We start from the raw sequence: 18583 nt of genomic DNA on the forward strand, positions 1-18583 counted from the left end.
TTTTTCCAAGTCCGTTTAGTAGCGGTTTATGGACTTGTCCTTTAGGAAACCGTCCAACCCTTTTTTAAACTCTGCTAAGCTAACCGCCTTCACCACTTTCTCCGGCAACGAATTCCAGAGTTTAATTACACGTTGGGTGAAGAAATATTTTCTCCGATTTGTTTTAAATTTACTACACTGTAGTTTCATCGCATGCCCCCTAGTCCTAGTATTTTTGGAAAGCGTGAACAGACGCTTCACATCCACCTGTTCCACTCCACTTATTATTTTATATACCTCTATCATGTCTCCCCTCAGCCGTCTCTTCTCCAAGCTGTAAAGCCCTAGCCTCCTTAGTCTTTCTTCATAGGGAAGTCGTCCCATCCCCGCTATCATTTTAGTCGCCCTTCGCTGCACCTTTTCCAATTCTACTATATCTTTCTTGAGATGCGGCAACCAGAATTGAACACAATACTCAAGGTGCGGTCGCACCAAGGAGCGATACAACGGCATTATAACATCCTCACACATGTTTTCCAAGTGGTTACGAGTCAAAAGCAATGTTAAAGAGGTGGGCTTTCAGTCTAGATTTAAAGGTGGCCAAGGATGGGGCAAGACGTAGGGGCTCAGGAAGTTTATTCCAGGCGTAGGGTGCAGCGAGACAGAAGGCGCGAAGTCTGGAGTTGGCAGTAGTGGAGAAGGGAACGGATAAGAAGGATTTATCCATGGAGCGGAGTGCACGGGAAGGGGTGTAGGGAAGGACGAGTGTGGAGAGATACTGGGGAGCAGCAGAGTGAGTACATTTATAGGTTAGTAGAAAAAGTTTGAACAGGATGCGAAAACGGATAGGGAGCCAGTGAAGGGTCTTGAGGAGAGGGGTAGTATGAGTAAAACAACCCTGGCGGAAGATGAGACGGGCAGCAGAGTTTTGAACCGACTGGAGAGGGGAGAGGTGACTAAGTGGGAGGCCAGCAAGAAGCAGATTGCAGTAGTCTAAACGAGAGGTGACAAGGGTGTGGATGAGGGTTCTGGTAGAGTGCTCGGAAAGAAAGGGGCGGATTTTACGGATGTCGTAAAGAAAGAAACGACAGGTCTTGGCAGTTTTTAATCCACAATAGGACATTTCCTCCTATCCCATGACCCTCCAATTTCCTCTGTAGCCTTTCTTGAGGTACCTTGTCAAACGCCTTTTGAAAATCCAGATACACAATATCAACCGACTCCCCTTTATCCACATGTTTGTTCACACCTTCAAAGAATTGAAGTAAATTGGTCAGGCAAAACTTCCCCACACAAAAGCCATGCTGACTTGGTCTCAGTAATCCATGTCCTCGGATGTGCTCTGTAATTTTGTTTTTAATAATAGCCTCTACCATTTTCCCCAGCACCGACGTCAGACTCACCGGTCTATAATTTCCCGGATCTCCCCTGGAGCCTTTTTTAAAAATGGGCGTTACATTGGCCACCCTCCAATCTTCCGGTACCATGCTCGATTTTAAGGATAAGTTGCATATCACTAGCAGTAGCTCCGCAAGCTCGTTTTTCAGTTCTATCAGTACTCTAGGATGAATACCATCCGGTCCAGGAGATTTGCTACTCTTCAGTTTGCCAAACTGCCCCATTACGTCCTCCAAGTTTACCGTGAAGTCAGTAAGTTTCTCCGACTCGTCCGCTTGAAATACCATTTCCGACACCGGTATCCCACCCAAATCTTCCTCGGTGAAGACCGAAGCAAAGAATTCATTCAGTCTCTCCGCTACGTCTTTGTCTTCCTTTATCGCCCCTTTTACCCCTCGGTCATCCAGCGGCCCAACCGATTCTTTTGCCGGCTTCCTGCTTTTAATATACCGAAAAAATTTTTTACTATGTTTTTTTGCCTCTAATGCTATCTTTTTTTCATACTCCCTCTTGGCCTTCTTAATCTGCGCCTTGCATTTGCTTTGACACTCCTTATGCTGCTTCTTGTTATTTTCAGACGGTTCCTTCTTCCATTTTCTGAAGGCGTTTCTTTTAGCCCTAATAGCTTCCTTCACCTCACTTTTCAACCAGGCCGGGTGTCTTTTGGACTTTCGTCTTTCTTTTCTAATTCACGGAATATGTATGGCCTGGGCCTCCAGGATGGTATTTTTGAACAGCGTCCACGCCTGTTGTACAGTTTTTACTCTCTCAGTTGCCCCCCTAAGTTTTTTTTTTACCGTTCTTCTCATTTTATCATAGTCTCCTTTTTTAAAGTTAAACGCTAATGTATTTGACTTTCTGTGTACAGTTACTTCAAGGTCGATGTCAAAACTGATCATATTATGGTCACTGTGAATTCTCTTTTGTAAGGTTGCCATTATTCTCTTTGTTTGCGTTTGTTCTTTGAGTCTGTAGGAGTCTGCTCCCTCTGATTGCTTTGCTGTTGTTCAGCTGTGTACGCCGCTTCCCTGTGTACCTTGCCTTTCCCTTTCCTGCTGTGTGTGCTGGGTGGGTCCGTGGGAGTTTACTTCCTTTGTTTGGGTCTTCCTATTAACTCTTTACCTGCTGTATCTGTTGAGGACTGTTCCTCTATGAGTTGTGTAGCTTGAAACAGTCTATCTGTGTAGCCTGCCTTAACCCTTTACCTGCTGTGTCTGTTGCTTGGTTCTTGTGAGTACTGCTCCCCGTCTGATTTGTGTAGCTTGTAGCAGTCTCTCTGTAATCTGCTTTAACCCCTTACTTGCTGTATCTGTTGCTTGGTTCTTGTGAGCACTGCTCCTCATCTGAGCTGTGTAGCTTGAAGCAGTCTCTCTGTGTAGCCAGTCTACCCTTTACCTGCTGTTCTACTGAGGGACTGCTCCTTTCTTAGCTGTGTAGCTCTTGCTGTCTTTCTGTGTGGTTTCCCTTTTACCCTATTCTTGCTGTAGCTCTTGTTTGCATCCTTGTTTGCTCCTTCAGTGGAGGAGTGGCCTAGTGGTTAGAGTGGTGGACTTTGGTCCTGGGTGCGATTCCCACTGCAGGCACAGGCAGCTCCTTGTGACTCTGGGCACGTCACTTAACCCTCCACTGCCCCAGGTACAAATAAGTACCTGTATACAATATGTAAGCCACATTGAACCTGCTATGAGTGGGAAAGCGCGGGGTACAAATGTAAGAAAAAAAAATGTAAGCTGTGTGGCACTGCTTGGGTTGCCTCTCTGTTTGGGTTCCCTTATTCTGGCTGTTGTCTGTACCTGTGTGTTTGTTCTGGTGACCTTTCGTTGGTGACTGTGTGTGGTGCTGTGTGCACGACTCGAGTGCCAGTCCATTCCGGGACTTCTCTGTTTTTCCCCTCCCTTTTGAATATTTGGGTTCCAGTTCAGCTTTGCGGCCCGTAAGTTAGGACTATGTATGTTTGGGTTCCAGTTCGGCCTTGTGGCCCATACAAGCTGACTATTTCCCTTTCTGGTGGTGCTCGCTGGTCTCCCTAAGTGTACTGGGCATCGTAGCCCGTTGTCCCTCAGCCTAGGCCTAAGGGCTCACGATCAACCTAACAGTCCACCAAAATATTTAGTGTAGAGAAAATCGCCACCATGATCTACCAAAGACCGCTGTGCGTGTACGCCACTAAAGGCTACCATCCTGGGGTTTGGAGTTTGTTATTTTTAATTAGATGCTCTGACAATTACCAACAAGAGGATGGACAGAAACTAAAAACAGCTTACCTCAAAAGGAGAAAGTAGTAACACATAGTTATCCCATTCCTGAGAACATCCCAGAAGTAAAGAACCACTACTCCATGCTACATCCAAACCCCGCTGAGCTTCTAAAGCCCACAGGTAAGAGATTGGAGGGGAGGGACCAATACCACTGGGTGTCATCTTAAAAGCCGAAACCTATACTTCAGCCACTGACACTGTTTGATGTGCACAGATATGTTAAACCAGCGCTGCCAGGGTTTCAGCAATTTCTACAAAGGACGGTACTAATTGGGAAGAAGGCGATCTTAATTTGTTGGAAGGAGCAGAAAGGACCTAACTTTACCCAATGGAGAACACTTATGATAGACCTGCAAAAGCTGGAGCAGCGTGGAGTTCATGAGCTTGCTTCAGCAGACGGGAGACGCCTGCAGCAGACCTGGAGCAAATTTTGGAACACGCTACAACCGACAGCAAAGAGACAAATTCTTAATACCTAGTTTCTATTCTCTCATAGATATCGAAAAGAAGTAATGGATGTATAGGGGTTAGAGGGGGGGGGGGGGGAAGGAGGATAGACTGTTCCATTACTGGTGAGGAATAACAGACTTTCTAGACCAGTGATGGCGAACCTTTCAGAGACCGAGTGCCCAAACAGCAACCCAAAATCTAATTACTCATCGCGAAGTGCCGGTACTCATTATGGGCGGGATCACCACATATGACTCCACCCCTATGATAGCCACACCCCCTTACACCAGCCATGGCGCATATAAACAGACATCATTGAAAATATTATACTAATTTAGGAGAAAAAAACAACATGATTTTCTTTCATTATAAATCATTTCTGTAAGTTATTACAGCTCCAGTATACCCAGTGCAAAATAAGACAGCAGATGTAAATTCTCAAATTGGACATATTCCAAACACTAAAATGAAAATAAAATGATTTTTTCTAACTTTGTTGTCTGGTGATTTTGTTTTTCTATCCATATTGGTCCTAGTCGCTGATTCTGCTGCTCTCTATCTGTTCTCTTAACTCCGTTTCCAGGGCTTCCTTTCCATTTATTTCTTTACTTTCCTCCTTTCTTCTTCATTTCTTGCCCTCCCATCCATGTCCAGCAAACCTCCTCTCCCCTCCAGTCACAAATGTCCAGCCACCCTCCTCTCCCCTACAGTCGCCCATGTCCAGCCACCCTCCTCTCCCCTCCAGCCGCCCATGTCCAGCCACCTTCCTCTCCCCTGCCCTCCCCTCCAGCCACCCTGCTCTCCCCCCTGCCCTCCCAGCGGCAGGCCTCCCTCCCACCCAGCACCAGGCCACCCAGCACCAAGCCTCCCTCCCTCCCACCCAACACCAGGCCACCCACCCAGCACCAGGCCTGCCTGCCACCCTCCCACCCAAGCACCAGGCCATGCACCCACCCAGCACTCCCACCCAAGCACCAGGCCTCCCACCCAAGCACCCAAGCCTCCCTCCCTCCCACCCAGCACCAGGCCTCCTTCCCACCCAAGCACCAGGCCATGCACCCACCCAGCACTCCCACCCAAGCACCAGACCTCCCACCCAAGCACCAGGCCACCCAAGCACCCAAGCCTCCCTCCTTCCCACCCAGCACCAGGCCATCCACCCACCCAGCACTCCCACCGAAGCACCAGGACACCCACCCAAGCACCAGGAAGCCCTCTCTCCCAAGCACCAGGCAGGCCTTCCACGCACCCACCCAAGCACCAGGCAGGCCTCCCACCCAGCACTCCCACCCAAGCACCAGGGCTCACTCCCTCCCTCCCTCCCACCCGGCACCAGCCCGCCATCCCTCCCTCCCTCCCTCCCTCCGAACCCGAATAAATTTAAAAGTCTTCCCTTGTCCAAGTAGGCGGCATCAGCATCAGCAGTAGCAGCGAAAAGCGTGCTGCTGGTTCGGCGCGTTTTCAGCCTTCCGTCTCTCAAGCTCTTTGGTCCCGCCCTAACAGGAAATGAGGGCGGGACCAGAGAGCTTGAGAGACGGAAGGCTGAAGACGCGCCGAATCAGCAGCACGCTTTTCGCTGCTACTGCTGATGCTGACGCCGCCTACTTGGACAAGGGAAGACTTTTAAATTTCTTCGGGTTCGGAGGGAGGGATGGAGGCCGGGCGGGCTGGTGCCGGGTGGGAGGGAGGGAGGAAGGAATGCTCGACGCCGGGTGGGTGGGACGGCTGAAAGTCTCGGGTGAGGCAACCGGCGGCGCGCGTGCCAACAGAGAGGGCTCCGCGTGCCAGTGCCATAGGTTCGCCATCACTGTTCTAGACTATATGAGGGGGGGATTGGGGGAAGGGGATGGGAAAATTAGGTTCTTACCTTGGTAATTTTCTTTCCTTTAGTCATAGCAGATGAAGCCATTACGTATGGGTTATGTCCATCAACCAGCAGGGGAGATAGAGAGCACTCAAACTTTCACAGTGCCCTCTTGGCCAGCTAGCTCCACTGCCTCTTCAGTATTTGAAGCTTCCAAAGCAGTATGGCAAACCGCAATGGGAATCACAAGAGCTTTCCTCACAGCGAACGATGGCCCATCACAAGGGCATGAACTCATAAAGGAGGGAATGCACATCCTCCTGGAGGGAATAAACTCATCCTCCTTATTGTATAAGTGGAGGGGAACATACGCGCCTCCTGGAGGGAATCACACATCCTCCCAACACACTGGAGGGAATGAACTCATCCTCCTATTTATAGAACTGGAGGGGAACACACGCACCTCCTGGAGAGAATCAACACATCCTCCAAAAAAAAACATGCTGGAGGGAATGAACACATCCTCCTAAATTTAAACTGAACATGAATCCTGAAGATTGTTTTCCAACTTTCTCCCAAGGAAGGAACTTCAGGAAATTAGAACAGAACCTGAAAAATAGATTCACAGCATACAGACAATCATACAGGGAGGGCTCATGGCTTCATCTGCTATGACTAAAGGAAAGAAAATTACCAAGGTAAGAACCTAATTTTCCCTTCCTTGTCATCAAGCAGATGAAGCCATTACGTATGGGATGTAACAAAGCAATCCCTAGATAGGGTGGGAACAAGCCACACCACGCGCTAGCACTTGTGCACCAAAACGCGCATCCCTCCTGGCAGCCACATCCAGCCTGTAATGTCGGGCAAAGGAGAGCTTAGAAGCCCATGTTGCTGCACTGCATATCTCTTGAAGAGAGAGTGCTCCAGTTTCAGCCCGAGAGGAAGATATCGCTCTAGTAGAATGTGCCTTAAAGGCTACAGGCGGAACCCTGCCGGCCAGCAGATAAGCTGAAAAGATAGTTTCTTTGAGCCAGCGGGCAATAGTGGCTTTAGACGCTGGAGACCCTCTGCGAGAACCGGATAGCAAAACAAACAGATGATCAGAAGTCCTGAAAGAGTTAGTAACTCGCAGATACTGCAGCAGAGTCCTGCGCACATCCAAAAGGTGCAGCTGCCCAAAAGATTCTGGAAACTCTTCCTCTGAAAAAGAGGGCAAGAAAATAGGCTGGTTTAGGTGAAAGGCTGAAACCACCTTAGGCATAAAGGAAGGCACGGTCCGAACCGTGACTCCGGACTCTGAAAATTGCAGAAATGGGTCTCTACAGGACAGCGCCTGGAGCTCTGACACCCGTCTCGCCGAGGTAATGGCCACCAGAAAAACGGCCTTCAGTGTCAAATCTTTCTCCGATGCTCGCCGAAGCGGCTCAAAAGGAGATGCCTGCAGGGTTTTCAAAACTAGCCCCAGGTTCCAAGCTGGACAGGGTGCTCGCACTGGAGGTCAGAGCCGAAGCACCCCTCTAAGAAACCGTGCCACATCTGGGTGAGCAGCCAAAGACACACCTTCCACCTTACCACGAAGGGAGGCCAACGCTGCCACCTGCACCCGCAGGGAATTATAGGCCAAGCCTTTTTGTACACCTTCCTGCAAAAAGTCCAGAATCGGCGAGACAGGAGCCCGCACTGGAGCAATGGCTCTGGAAGCACACCAAGACTCAAACAGGCACCAAATCCTGGCATAAGCCACGGAAGTGGACCGCTTGCGGGCTTGCAGGAGAGTAGAAATAACTTTATTGGAATAACCTTTATCCCTCAATTGCGCCCTCTCAATAGCCATGCCGTAAGACCAAAGCGGCCGGCGTCCTCCATGGCTACCGGTCCCTGAGTCAACAGGTTCGGTACCAGAGGTAACGGCAGAGGAGCCTCCAGGAGCATCTGTCGGAGGTCTGCATACCAAGGTCTCCTTGGCCAATCCGGGGCGATGAGGACCACTTCTCCTGGGTGCAGCCGAATCCGCAAGAGCAGGCGCCCTAACAAGGGCCATGGGGGAAACACATAAAGTAGACCCGGAGGCCAGGGTTAAGCCAAGGCATCCAACCCCGCCGAGCGAGGATCTCTCCGTCTGCTGAAGAAGCACGGGACTTTGGTATTGGCACTTGTCGCCATTAGATCCATCACGGGCTTGCCCCATTTGGCACAGATCTGCAGGAAAACTTCGTCTGCCAGATTCCATTCTGCTGGATCGATCTGATGCCTGCTCAGATAATCGGCCTGCACATTGCTCTGACCTGCAATATGAGCTGCCGACAGACACTGAAGATGCAGCTCGGCCCAGTGGCAAATCAGTTCGGCCTGCGCGGCTAGTGCTCTGCACCTTGCTCCGCCTTGTCGATTTATATAGGCCACCGTTGTCGTGTTGTCCGACATCACTCGGACAGCCAATCCTTCCAGGGTCACTTGAAAGGCCAGAAGCGCCTGAAACACCGCTTTCAACTCTAGGCGGTTGATGGACCACTCCAACTCCTCGGGTGTCCATAGACCCTGGGCATGCTTCCCCTTGCAGTGTGCGCCCCAGCCCTTCAGGCTGGCATCTGTTACCACCAGGCACCAAACGGGGAGCGTCAGCTGCATTCCTCGCCGCAGCATGCTGTCCGAGAGCCACCACTCCATGCTGAGTCAGGCCGCAGGGAGCCAAGTAAGTCTGCATTGGTAATCTTGAGAAATAGGAGACCATCTCCGGAGTAGGGAATACTGTAGAGGTCTCAGGTGCGCTCTCGCCCAGGGTACCACTTCCATCGTGGCTGTCATCGATCCCAGCAGCTGGACAATGTCCCAAGCTCGCAGGCGGGGCATCCTCAGGAGCAGACGGACCTGATTCTGAAGCTTGCACCGCCTTAGCTCGGGTAGGAACACATAGCCCGAGACTGTGTCGAACCTGGCCCCCAAAAACTCTAGAGATTGTGAAGGGGACAGGTGACTTTTGGCCATATTGACGACCCAGCCTACAGATTGCAGTACTGAGACCACTCTGGCTGTAGCTTGTAAGCTCTCTGTTGCAGAGTCTGCTCTGATGAGCCAGTCGTCTAGGTACGGGTGAACCCTGATACCTTCTCGCCTGAGAAAAGCAGCTACTACCACCATTACCTTCGAAAAGGTTTGGGGAGCTGTGGCGAGGCCAAAAGGCAAGGCCCTGAACTGGAAATGTTTTCCCAACACCGCAAACCTCAGAAACTTCTGGTGCGGGGGCCAAATCGGTATGTGCAAGTAAGCTTCTTTCAGGTCTAGAGACGTGAGAAACTCTCCTGGCTGTACCGTCGCAATGACAGAGCGCAGGGATTCCATGTGGAAATGCCACACTCTCAGGGACTTGTTCACTTCTTTTAAGTCCAGAATAGGGCGAAAGGACCCACCTTTTCGCGGCACCACAAAGTAGAGGGAGTATCGGCCGCAGCCTTGCTCGGCAGGAGGCACCGGGGTCACTGCCCCTAACTGAATCAGACCTTCTAAAGTCTCCTCCACCGCCGCCCGTTTGACGGCAGAACCGCATCGGGACTCCACAAACACGTCTCTTACTGGGGCGTTGAATTCTATTCTGTATCCATCTCTGATCAGGTCCAGAACCCACTGATCTGAGGAAATCTTGGCCCACTCCTCGACAAAGAGGGAAAGCCGTCCTCCGATGACAGGCATCGAGGAGAGGGCCGGCGCACCATCATTGAGAGGGTTGCCCCTGAACTCCTGGTCTTGAGCCACCGGCTGCGGAACGCTTGTCCGAGCGAAAGGAGTTCCTCTGCTGACCACGGGCACGTGAAGTGAACCCAGCAGAACGCCCCGGGCGGTACCTTCTAGCTTCACGGAAGCGAGGTCTGTACGAGGAGTGGACCGCCTGGCCCTTAGAGGAAGGCCTCTGCCTATCTTCGGGCAAGCGCTGGGGTTTTGGATCACCCAGGCCTTTCACAATTTTCTCCAACTCCTCACCAAATAGTCCTTGAAAAGGCAACTTCACCAACCTTTGCTTAGAGGCCATGTCCGCTGCCCAGTGTCGTAGCCACAGACGACGGCGAGCCGCCACTGCTACTGCCATTTGTTTAGCCGAAGCTCTGACAAGGTCATAAAGGGCATCAGCCAGAAAGGACAAGGCCACCTCCATCCGCGGAGCCACATCCAAGAAGGGCTCCGCTCCATCTCCGGGCTGAGCCACTGCCTGTTGCAGCCAAGCTAGGCAGGCTCTCACAGCATAACAGCTGCATGCAGACGCCCGAACAGTGAGACCTGCAATTTCAAAGGACCGTTTCAATGCTGTTTCCAGCCTACAGTCTTGAACATCCTTCAGGGCAACACCTCCTTCAACAGGGAGGGTAGTTCTCTTTGTCACCGCAGTGACTAGGGCATCCACTGTAGGCATTTGAAAACGAGCCATATGTCCCTCACGCAGAGGGTATAACTGCCCCATAGCCCTGGAAACTCTCAAAGGTCCCTCGGGGTCAGCCCACTGAGCCGAAACAAGCTCTAGGATGGAGTCATGCAAAGGGAAGGCCCGAGCAGCTTTCTTGGTACTAGCCATCCTGGGATTACCCGAGGAGGCCATGCCACTGTCAGGATCTTCAATCGAGAGGGCCTGCAGGGTATCTGAAATAAGCGCTGGCAGCTCATCACGGTGGAAAATCCTCACCGCGGAGGGATCATCCAGATCCTGTGGTAAATCCGCACCTGACTCTGGTTCCTCAGACCAAGAACGTCTGTCAGAGTTCTCCGAATCCTCACACCCCGACCACGGGGGGGAAAAAGGTGCACCACAATCTGAAGGGGAATTAACCCTTCTGCGCTTATCTTTAGGCCAAGCATCCGGGAAAAAAAACCTCACTGGGCAGTCCCAGGCCAGAATCCATCGGGGGGGGGCAATCAGAGGAGCCTCAGGCGACCCTTGAGGAAGGGCTCTTTTCATCATGTATGCTTTATGCAGCAAAAGCACAAAATCCGGGGAGAAAATCTCACCCTGGGCACCCAAATCCTGTCCGGTGCTAGCCACTCCTGAAATAACCTCATCTCGAGGTGCCCCACCCGGCTCAGGTCTCTCCGTCCACGGAGGCCGCGCCATGCGGTGTAAGCAAAATGGCGCCCGCTGCCAGCTCAGAGCGGGAAGAAACATCGCTCGCCATGCTCGGGCCGGCTCCTACGCCAGTACAGCACGATTTACAGAGCCCTGCTGCTGATTTGCGCTTGCCACAAGTGGAACAGCGCTTTACATTGTCCGCAGCCATCGCCGAAAAACGGCGGTAAAATCCAAGATGGCGGTTTCGCGCCAAAATCGCCCCGATCGCGGGCCCACCCCGGAGGAGTTGGAAAACACTCTTACCTCAAAGGATCTAGTGTACAACTACGATCCTGCTGAAAATCAGGTCAAAAACCTCTGTTCCAGCGTCTCTGCGTTTAAAAACGCGACGCAACTTTTTTTTTTTTTTTTTTTTAAGCTGTGAGGAAAGCAGAGGTATTGAAGACTCCGGAGGCTCAGATGAGTGGGAAAGGGCGAACTTATATGCCTGCATCCACTGTTGGTGGGTAAGGACAGGGAAAGCAAGGCAATATGTCCACATCCACAGAGATATGGGTAAGGCAGGGAAAGGGCTAACCTATGTGCCTTTAAAGTGAGGCTGCTATAGCCTCCAACACCCCGGTTAACAACTGGCAAGCCAGGAACCACCTCCCGGCAGATTTTTCTGGAGCTCGAACAAGCTGCAGCCACCCTGCTAGGGGAGATAGAGAATACTGAAGAGGCAGTGGAGCTAGCTGGCCAAGAGGGCACTGTGAGAGTTTGAGTGCTCTCTATCTCCCCTGCTGGTTGATGGACATAACCCATACGTAACGGCTTCATCTGCTTGATGACAAGGAAAAAATAAATAAGTAAATGTTTGATAGCAAAGGAGACGCTGTAAAAGTTTATTGAAGTGTCAAGGTTTATTTTGAATTTGTTGTCAATAAAAATCATTGAAACGTAAAAAAAAAAAACACAAAACCTGATACCAGTACACCCCTTGCTCCAGTCAAAAGCCAGTCAGCAAACAGCTAGAAGACATGCACAATCCATCCATCAGAGAAAATACTGAATATTCCAAGTGGCACAATACACTTAAGTGCGAATTACTTAGAACTATTTTCTCTGTCTCCTTCCACTAGTGGATGGACACAACCCATTAGTCTGGACTGGTCTGGTATAGATGACAAGGAAAAGATTCATCCCATTGTGGCCACAACTGGAACAGCATCAAGAGAATACCACCAGTTCGGTACCACTTACATGTTTATCATCTTTTATTTAAGTACTATGCAGAAAACAATAAAAACTAAGACTACCTGGTGTAGGTGGGACATATCCAACATAACGCACAGTTGCATAATCTCCATCACAAATGATTCTTCTACCTTCAGCATCAGGGGGTACTGTGGAATTCATCATGAATGCTTCACAGCACCAAAACTGGAGGTAAAAAAAGTTATGTTAAAAACAACTGTTTTAAACCAGAAAAAAATAAAATTAAACAACAGGTAAACAATTGCAGGCAGAATATGACCACACCTCAAAGGATTCAGACAGAGTCTGAATACTTTGAGATGTGGTCAGAGTCTGAAATAACAGTGGTACATAAGCCAGGATGGGTACATCCAAGGAGAAAATGGCTGTCGCCATGTACCAGAAAATCTAACAAATCACAGCTCAAAAAGTAAACTGAACCAGTCTCACCTTGAGTTGCAAAAAAGTGGAGAGAAAAGTCATCAAAATTACAGCTCCCTCATACTCCCGACTGCACTGTGTGTCGCAGGTTAAGAGCTAATTCAATCATACATCATAAATGCCACCTAAATAACCCCCCAAAAAAGAGATTCAGGAAGCACACATCTTCCAGAAAAGAATAATAAATCAAAAAATATGTCCGACTCCAGCTAACACAATACTCAGACTGGAAACCAGATTACTGTGAGAAGACAAAGCCCCAAACAAGTCACAATAATGCCCCAAGCAACATGCTGCTGTAATCCATATCCTATATAATAATTCTCACCTCCAGCGTTCTAATGTGCCTGAGACCGTGGCTCCCTCGGAGGTGGTCTGCTAGGCAGTTTAGAATGCACTGACGTCAGTGATGTCACTGACAGCTGATTCCAAGGCAAGGGGAGGAGTAATTCCTCCCCCTGCCTGGGAAACAGCTGTCAGTGCCCCCCCTCGGCGCAACACCCAAGCCCCTGCCCTGCAAAACCGCGAGCCAGGCAGGGGGAGGAGTAGGGAAACACGTGGAGCGTGCATCCCTACTCCTCCCCCTGCCTACCAATCAGCTCTCAGTGCCCCCCCTTGGCGCAACACCCAAGCCCCTCCACCCCAGTGCAGCACCCAAGCCCCTACCCACCCCCCTCGACGCATCACCCAAGACACCTCCCCCCAGCGCATCACCAAAGCCCCTACCCCCCCCCCTCTCGGGCACATCAACTCCCTCGCCAACCGCAGCCGCCAATACTAACGCAGTCCGGCCGCTGCTGCTTCTCCTGTGGAGCAGCAGCGGACGGTACAAAAAGAAAAAAGCAAAAAAAAGATTTTTAACCTGAACCGCGGCTCCGTAGACAGCCATCTGGCGCTGGCTGTCGTCACTGCAGCAGCTCCTCCTCTCCCCTCCACGTCACTGCCCCTGCAGGAAGACCCCAGAGGAGCGCAGCGATGTCAGAGGGGAGAGGAGGAGCGGCTGCAGAGATGACAGCCAATGCCAGATGGCTGTCTACGGAGCCGTGGTTCAGGTTTAAAATCTTTTTTTGGCTTTTTTCTTTTTGTACCGGCCGCTGCTGCTCAACAGGAGACGCAGCAGCGGCCGGACAGTGTTAGTATTGGTGGCTGTGGGTGGCGAGGGGGTTGATGTGCCCGAGGGGGGGGTAGGGGCTTGGGTGATGCGCTGGGGGGGTAAGGGTTTCGGTGATGCGCCGAGGGGGGAGGGGAGGGTCGCTGGAAATGGGTGGCTGGAGGGGTCAGGGGGAGGGGAGGGTCGCTGGACATGGGTGGCTGCAGGGGGAGAGGAGGGTCACTGGACATGGATGGCTGCGGGGGGGGCAGGGAGGGGGCGGGGGGGCAGGGAGACCAGATGGGTGGCTGCAGGGGAGGGGAGGGAGACAGAAGGGACGCTGCAGGGGGGGCAAGGGGAGAGGAGGGTCGCTGGACATGGGTGGCTACAGGGAGGGAAAGGAGAGGAGGGTCGTTGGACATGGGTGGCTGCAGGGGGGCATGGGAGAGGAGGGTCGCTGGACATGGGTAGCTGCAGGGGGAGAGGAGGGTTGCTGGACATGGGTGGCTGCAGGGGGGGCAGGGGGAGAGGAGAGTCGCTGGACATGGGTGGCTGCAGGGGCAGAAGGGGAGAGAGGAGGGCCGCTGCACATGCGTGGCTGCAGGGGCAGAGGAGGGTTGGTGGGGAGGGGTCCTGAGACCAGATGGGTGGCTGCAGGGGGGGCAGGGGAGACAGGAAGGACGCTGCGGGGGGGGGGGGGATTACCTTGCTAGTGCCCGTTTCATTGCCTACCGAAACGGGCCTTTTATACTAGTTATCTTTATAAAGTATTCATCACCAGACATTTATAGGGCAGTTCTTCAGTATCATCAATGCAGCACAATCAGCAGAGAGGACATGGGGAGGAGTGACTGAACATCGCTCCTGCCCTAACTAGACTACCCACTAGATCACCAGAGACAGCTGAAAGCAGGCAGACCTGGGCGGGAGAGAGCAATGGGAGCCAGTATAAAAGTTTCCAATCCTGCCAAAAATGATGGCCAAAACCGAAACAAGGTATAAACATGAATTTCAGGCCAGTTTTAGCACCAAAGCCAAACTGAAATTCAGTTGCCCTCTACAGCTACCACAGGTTACCTAGAAAATTATTCACTCCTATATCAATATGCTCTGTGGAGATCTTTTTACTTTTGTATACTTTCATCCAAAATATTATAAAACCTTCTTTAGATAGGAGTAAAAAAGTTGTGTGACTTAAAATAAACGAGTAAAAAAAAAATGGAAGAAATGAAGCAGGAAATAGTTTTAAAATCTCAGGTGCCAAAGCAAAAAAATTAAAATATTCAGTGGAAAGGAAGAAATAAAATCTTTTCACCCTACTCTTAGTTGCTAATTCTTCTTCTGTTTATTTTTTATTCATATTTGCTTATTTTGGGGGGGAGGGGTTCTGCTTTGAGTGACTTGTGTGTGCTTCTAGGGATATGATTTTCTTCATTTCTTTTTTGGAATATTTTTTTCTGAAAGTGCTCCTCTCTGCCAATCACTTATTAATAAAGAAGGAGATATAAAGTATTTAATTTACACACCTCTGTACACTATTAACTACAAAAAACATCACTGGAACCTGAGGACAGTGCTGGGCAGATTTTAACAGTCTGTGTCCAGCAAATGACAAGACAGATAGATTCGGGAGGGCTTCGACAGCACAGCAACTCCAATAGTTGGAATGTTGAGGACAGGACCAGGCGGACTTCTATGGTCATTGTCCCAGAAATGCCAAAGAAAGATCATGACCAAGTATTTTGCATCACATTCATTGTTGGGCAGACTGGATGGACCGTTTAGGTCTCTTTCTGCTGTCACTTACTATGTTACTAAATACTAAAATAAATTTTCATATAACCCCAAATAATTCAAGCAAAACCTCACAAATTTAGAAGTACACACTTGGGTAGAAAATTTGAAACGAACAAGACTGACTAAATAGGTGTTCAACATTTTCTTAAAGAGGCAAAGAAAACAGTATCGTCCAATGAAAATGAGTAACTTATTACACACTAGTAAAAGAAGCCCATTTCAGAGCAAATGAAACAGGCGCTAGCAAGGTTTTCGTCGCCAACACCCCCCTCCCTCCCTGGCCAACCCCTTCTTTGTTCTGGCATTGCTCCGCCCCCAACATCATGACGTTTGATGCGAGGGCAGGGCCCGGAGCGATTTCCCCCCCCCCCCCCGCCTCCCTCCCTGCCAACCCCTTCGTTGTTCTGCCATTGCTCCGCCCTTGAGGGCGGGGCCAAAGCGATTTTGGTGACTTCACCACCACGAACCTTTTTGAAGGAAGTCAGAGCTTGGCTTCATTGACGTCAGTGTCCTCAGAACGTTGAGGGTGAGTTTTATTATAGTAGATTTTGAGGATAATTTTATAACAGGGTTCCTGGGTTAAGCAAGCAGGAAGGTGGCTATTTTGTTGCTATTTAATACGATACACAGGTGCCTATGTGTTTTTATAAATACTAGCAGCAATAGCGCCTACATTCAGGGCACACACATCTTATCTGCTTAAGAACAAGTCTTTCTCCAAGGACAAGCAGATTCTCACATGTGGGTTACATCTCCAATGGAGCCCCAATGCAGACTCTACCCAACATTCCTTTTACTTAAGTACAACTGTCTTCCCACACGCCAGACCTTTTACCTCCGTGGAATTGACTAGCAGACCTGGTTATGGAACAGAAACGGTCCTCGTATCCCTGCTAGATGATCTTCACAGAAACTGAGACAAGGGATTTGCCTCGATGTTAGTACTGCTAGATTTCTCAGCAGCTTTTGACACTGTGAATCATGATATCTTGCTAGCATGACTGACAGAAACAAGTATCAATGGAACAGTACTTGCCTGGTTCAGATCCTATCTATCAGACAGGCAACAATCCATAATGATTGGCAGCAACTCATCACCACCATGGACACTAACCTGCGGGGTACCACAAGGATCGATTCTGTCACCTATTCTGTTCAATATCTACCTCAAGCCACTAGCTGAGCTGATTCAGTCAATGGACACTCAGTTCTACATCTATGCGGATGATGTGCAGTTATTCATACCCATTGAACCTGACTTACCTAAGCCTTGAATAAACTGATCACTTGTCTAACATCAATTCAAGAATGGGCTAAACACAACAAACTTTGCCTGAACCCAAGTAAAACCGGTCTTCTCTGGGTCCCTAACACAAGTGGATACATACCTGACATCAAAATCCCTTTTGGGAAGTATGAACTCCCCCTCAACTCACAAGTCAGGAACCTTGGAATACAGTTAGATTCAACACTTATTCTGATTCCCCAAATCCAAGCAACCTTCAAGAACTGCTTCTACTATTTGCGACAGCTACGCTGCCTCTCTCCTTACATCGAGAAGGTAAATCTTATCCCAGTTGTACATGCCATGGTAACATCAAGACTGGATTACTGCAATGCACTATACAATGGTCTGACTACAAAGGGCCTGCACCAGCTCCAGTTGATTCAGAATGCAGCCGCAAGACTCATAGAAGGTTGCAAGCGACGTGACCACATCACACCATTTTTGCAAAAGCTTCATTGGCTACCAGTACAATACATAGTGCTAAATTTAAAACTCTATGTCTGATCTTCAAGGCCCTGAAAGGAAATAGCCCCGAGTATCTGAAGAATAGGATGATCCTCCACACACCGCCAAGGACACTAAGGTCCTCCCAAGGACTTTCACTAACTACACCCTCTCCAAAAGACATTACACGATGTGATACCCGCAAGCGAGCCTTCTGATATTAGTGATTCACAGTCTCAAAACTCTGATACTTCTGTGGTTGTCCTGGCCACAGCTTGCATTCCCCTCAGATCAGACACCTTCGAGTTGAAACCAGCACTACATCCAAGGTTAAGCTCCCCTTCAACGGAGGGGCTAAGAAGACTCCGCAAAACTTATATTCTTGTACTATGCTTGAGAAGCAGAACCTGGGGAATAGGGCGCAGAACAGTCCGGTTTGTGGGGAAGCTTCTGGTCCCAAGGAGAGGCCACGGCGGTCCACGGCTTGTAGTTCTATTCCAGGGCGGAGGGCAGGATCTAATTCTATTAACAAAATCCAGCCTTGTCCTCCACCCATAGACCTGCTATCAACTTCCAGTTCTGTGGTTCCTGTTCATTCACCTAGACTTGTCAGCAGGTCCCACCGAAGATATCCCTGGAGACCCAAACCTCCCATGGAGACCAGGGGGGCCTTGAGGAGGAGGTACTGTCACAACTGTGACTATATTCCATGCTTACACTCACCTTGCCCCCAGGTGACCAAGCCCCGTGGTTGCTGTGGACTGTTTTTTCCCTGTTTCTCAGGCATCTTCCAGGTCCCATTCCAGTCCTGATCTTCCAGCACTCCAGACTTGCCCCAATGTTTCTGCTGCCTTTATTAAGCACCTGGGAACTTTCAGGCTTTGCCTTTGCAACAGAGGTCTTCAGATGTCCTTTCGTCTGTGACTGCTTCTTGCAGTTCTAGCTCTGCTAGTTCTACTCTCTTCTACCTGACCTTTAGCCTTTGTTCAGTTGTCTGTCTGTGTTTGTCAGCTTTGTATCTTATGTCTCAGCTTCAATGCCTTGTTTGAATTTGTCCCGTGTGTCTTAGCTTCAGTCCTACCGTCTGTTTCTGCCTTGTGTGTCTTAAGAGGCTCATCTTGGGGGCACTTGGGCTTACGGAGTTCCACAGCAATCTGTGGAGCTTTGTGCGCCCGACTGCTTTGAAGATACGCCTTTTAGTTTCAGTTCCTTACTGTTTGTATCTGCCTTGCGTGTCTTCAGCTTTAGTTCCCTGCTGTGTGTCTCTAGCCTGTCTGCCTTCTGCTGTATTTCTCCTCCTACTTGTCTGTCCTTAGCCTCTGCCCTTCCCGGCTGGAATCGGTCT

General features: G+C 50.0%; 1 protein-coding gene across 2 annotated transcripts in view; it reads right to left on the reverse strand.

Moving 5' to 3' along the window:
- The window catches only part of TBCE (tubulin folding cofactor E), a 712453-nt gene that overhangs the window by 658705 nt on the left and 35165 nt on the right, over positions 1–18583 (reverse strand). For both annotated transcript variants that reach the window (XM_030198136.1, XM_030198134.1), the window contains exon 2: positions 12241–12364. In XM_030198136.1, coding sequence (XP_030053996.1) covers positions 12241–12343 — 103 coding nt within the window. In that variant the 5' untranslated portion in view covers positions 12344–12364. The remainder of the gene's footprint in view (positions 1–12240; positions 12365–18583) is intronic.

Source organism: Microcaecilia unicolor, chromosome 3, assembly GCF_901765095.1.
Source record: "Microcaecilia unicolor chromosome 3, aMicUni1.1, whole genome shotgun sequence".
Classification (NCBI taxonomy): domain Eukaryota; kingdom Metazoa; phylum Chordata; class Amphibia; order Gymnophiona; family Siphonopidae; genus Microcaecilia; species Microcaecilia unicolor.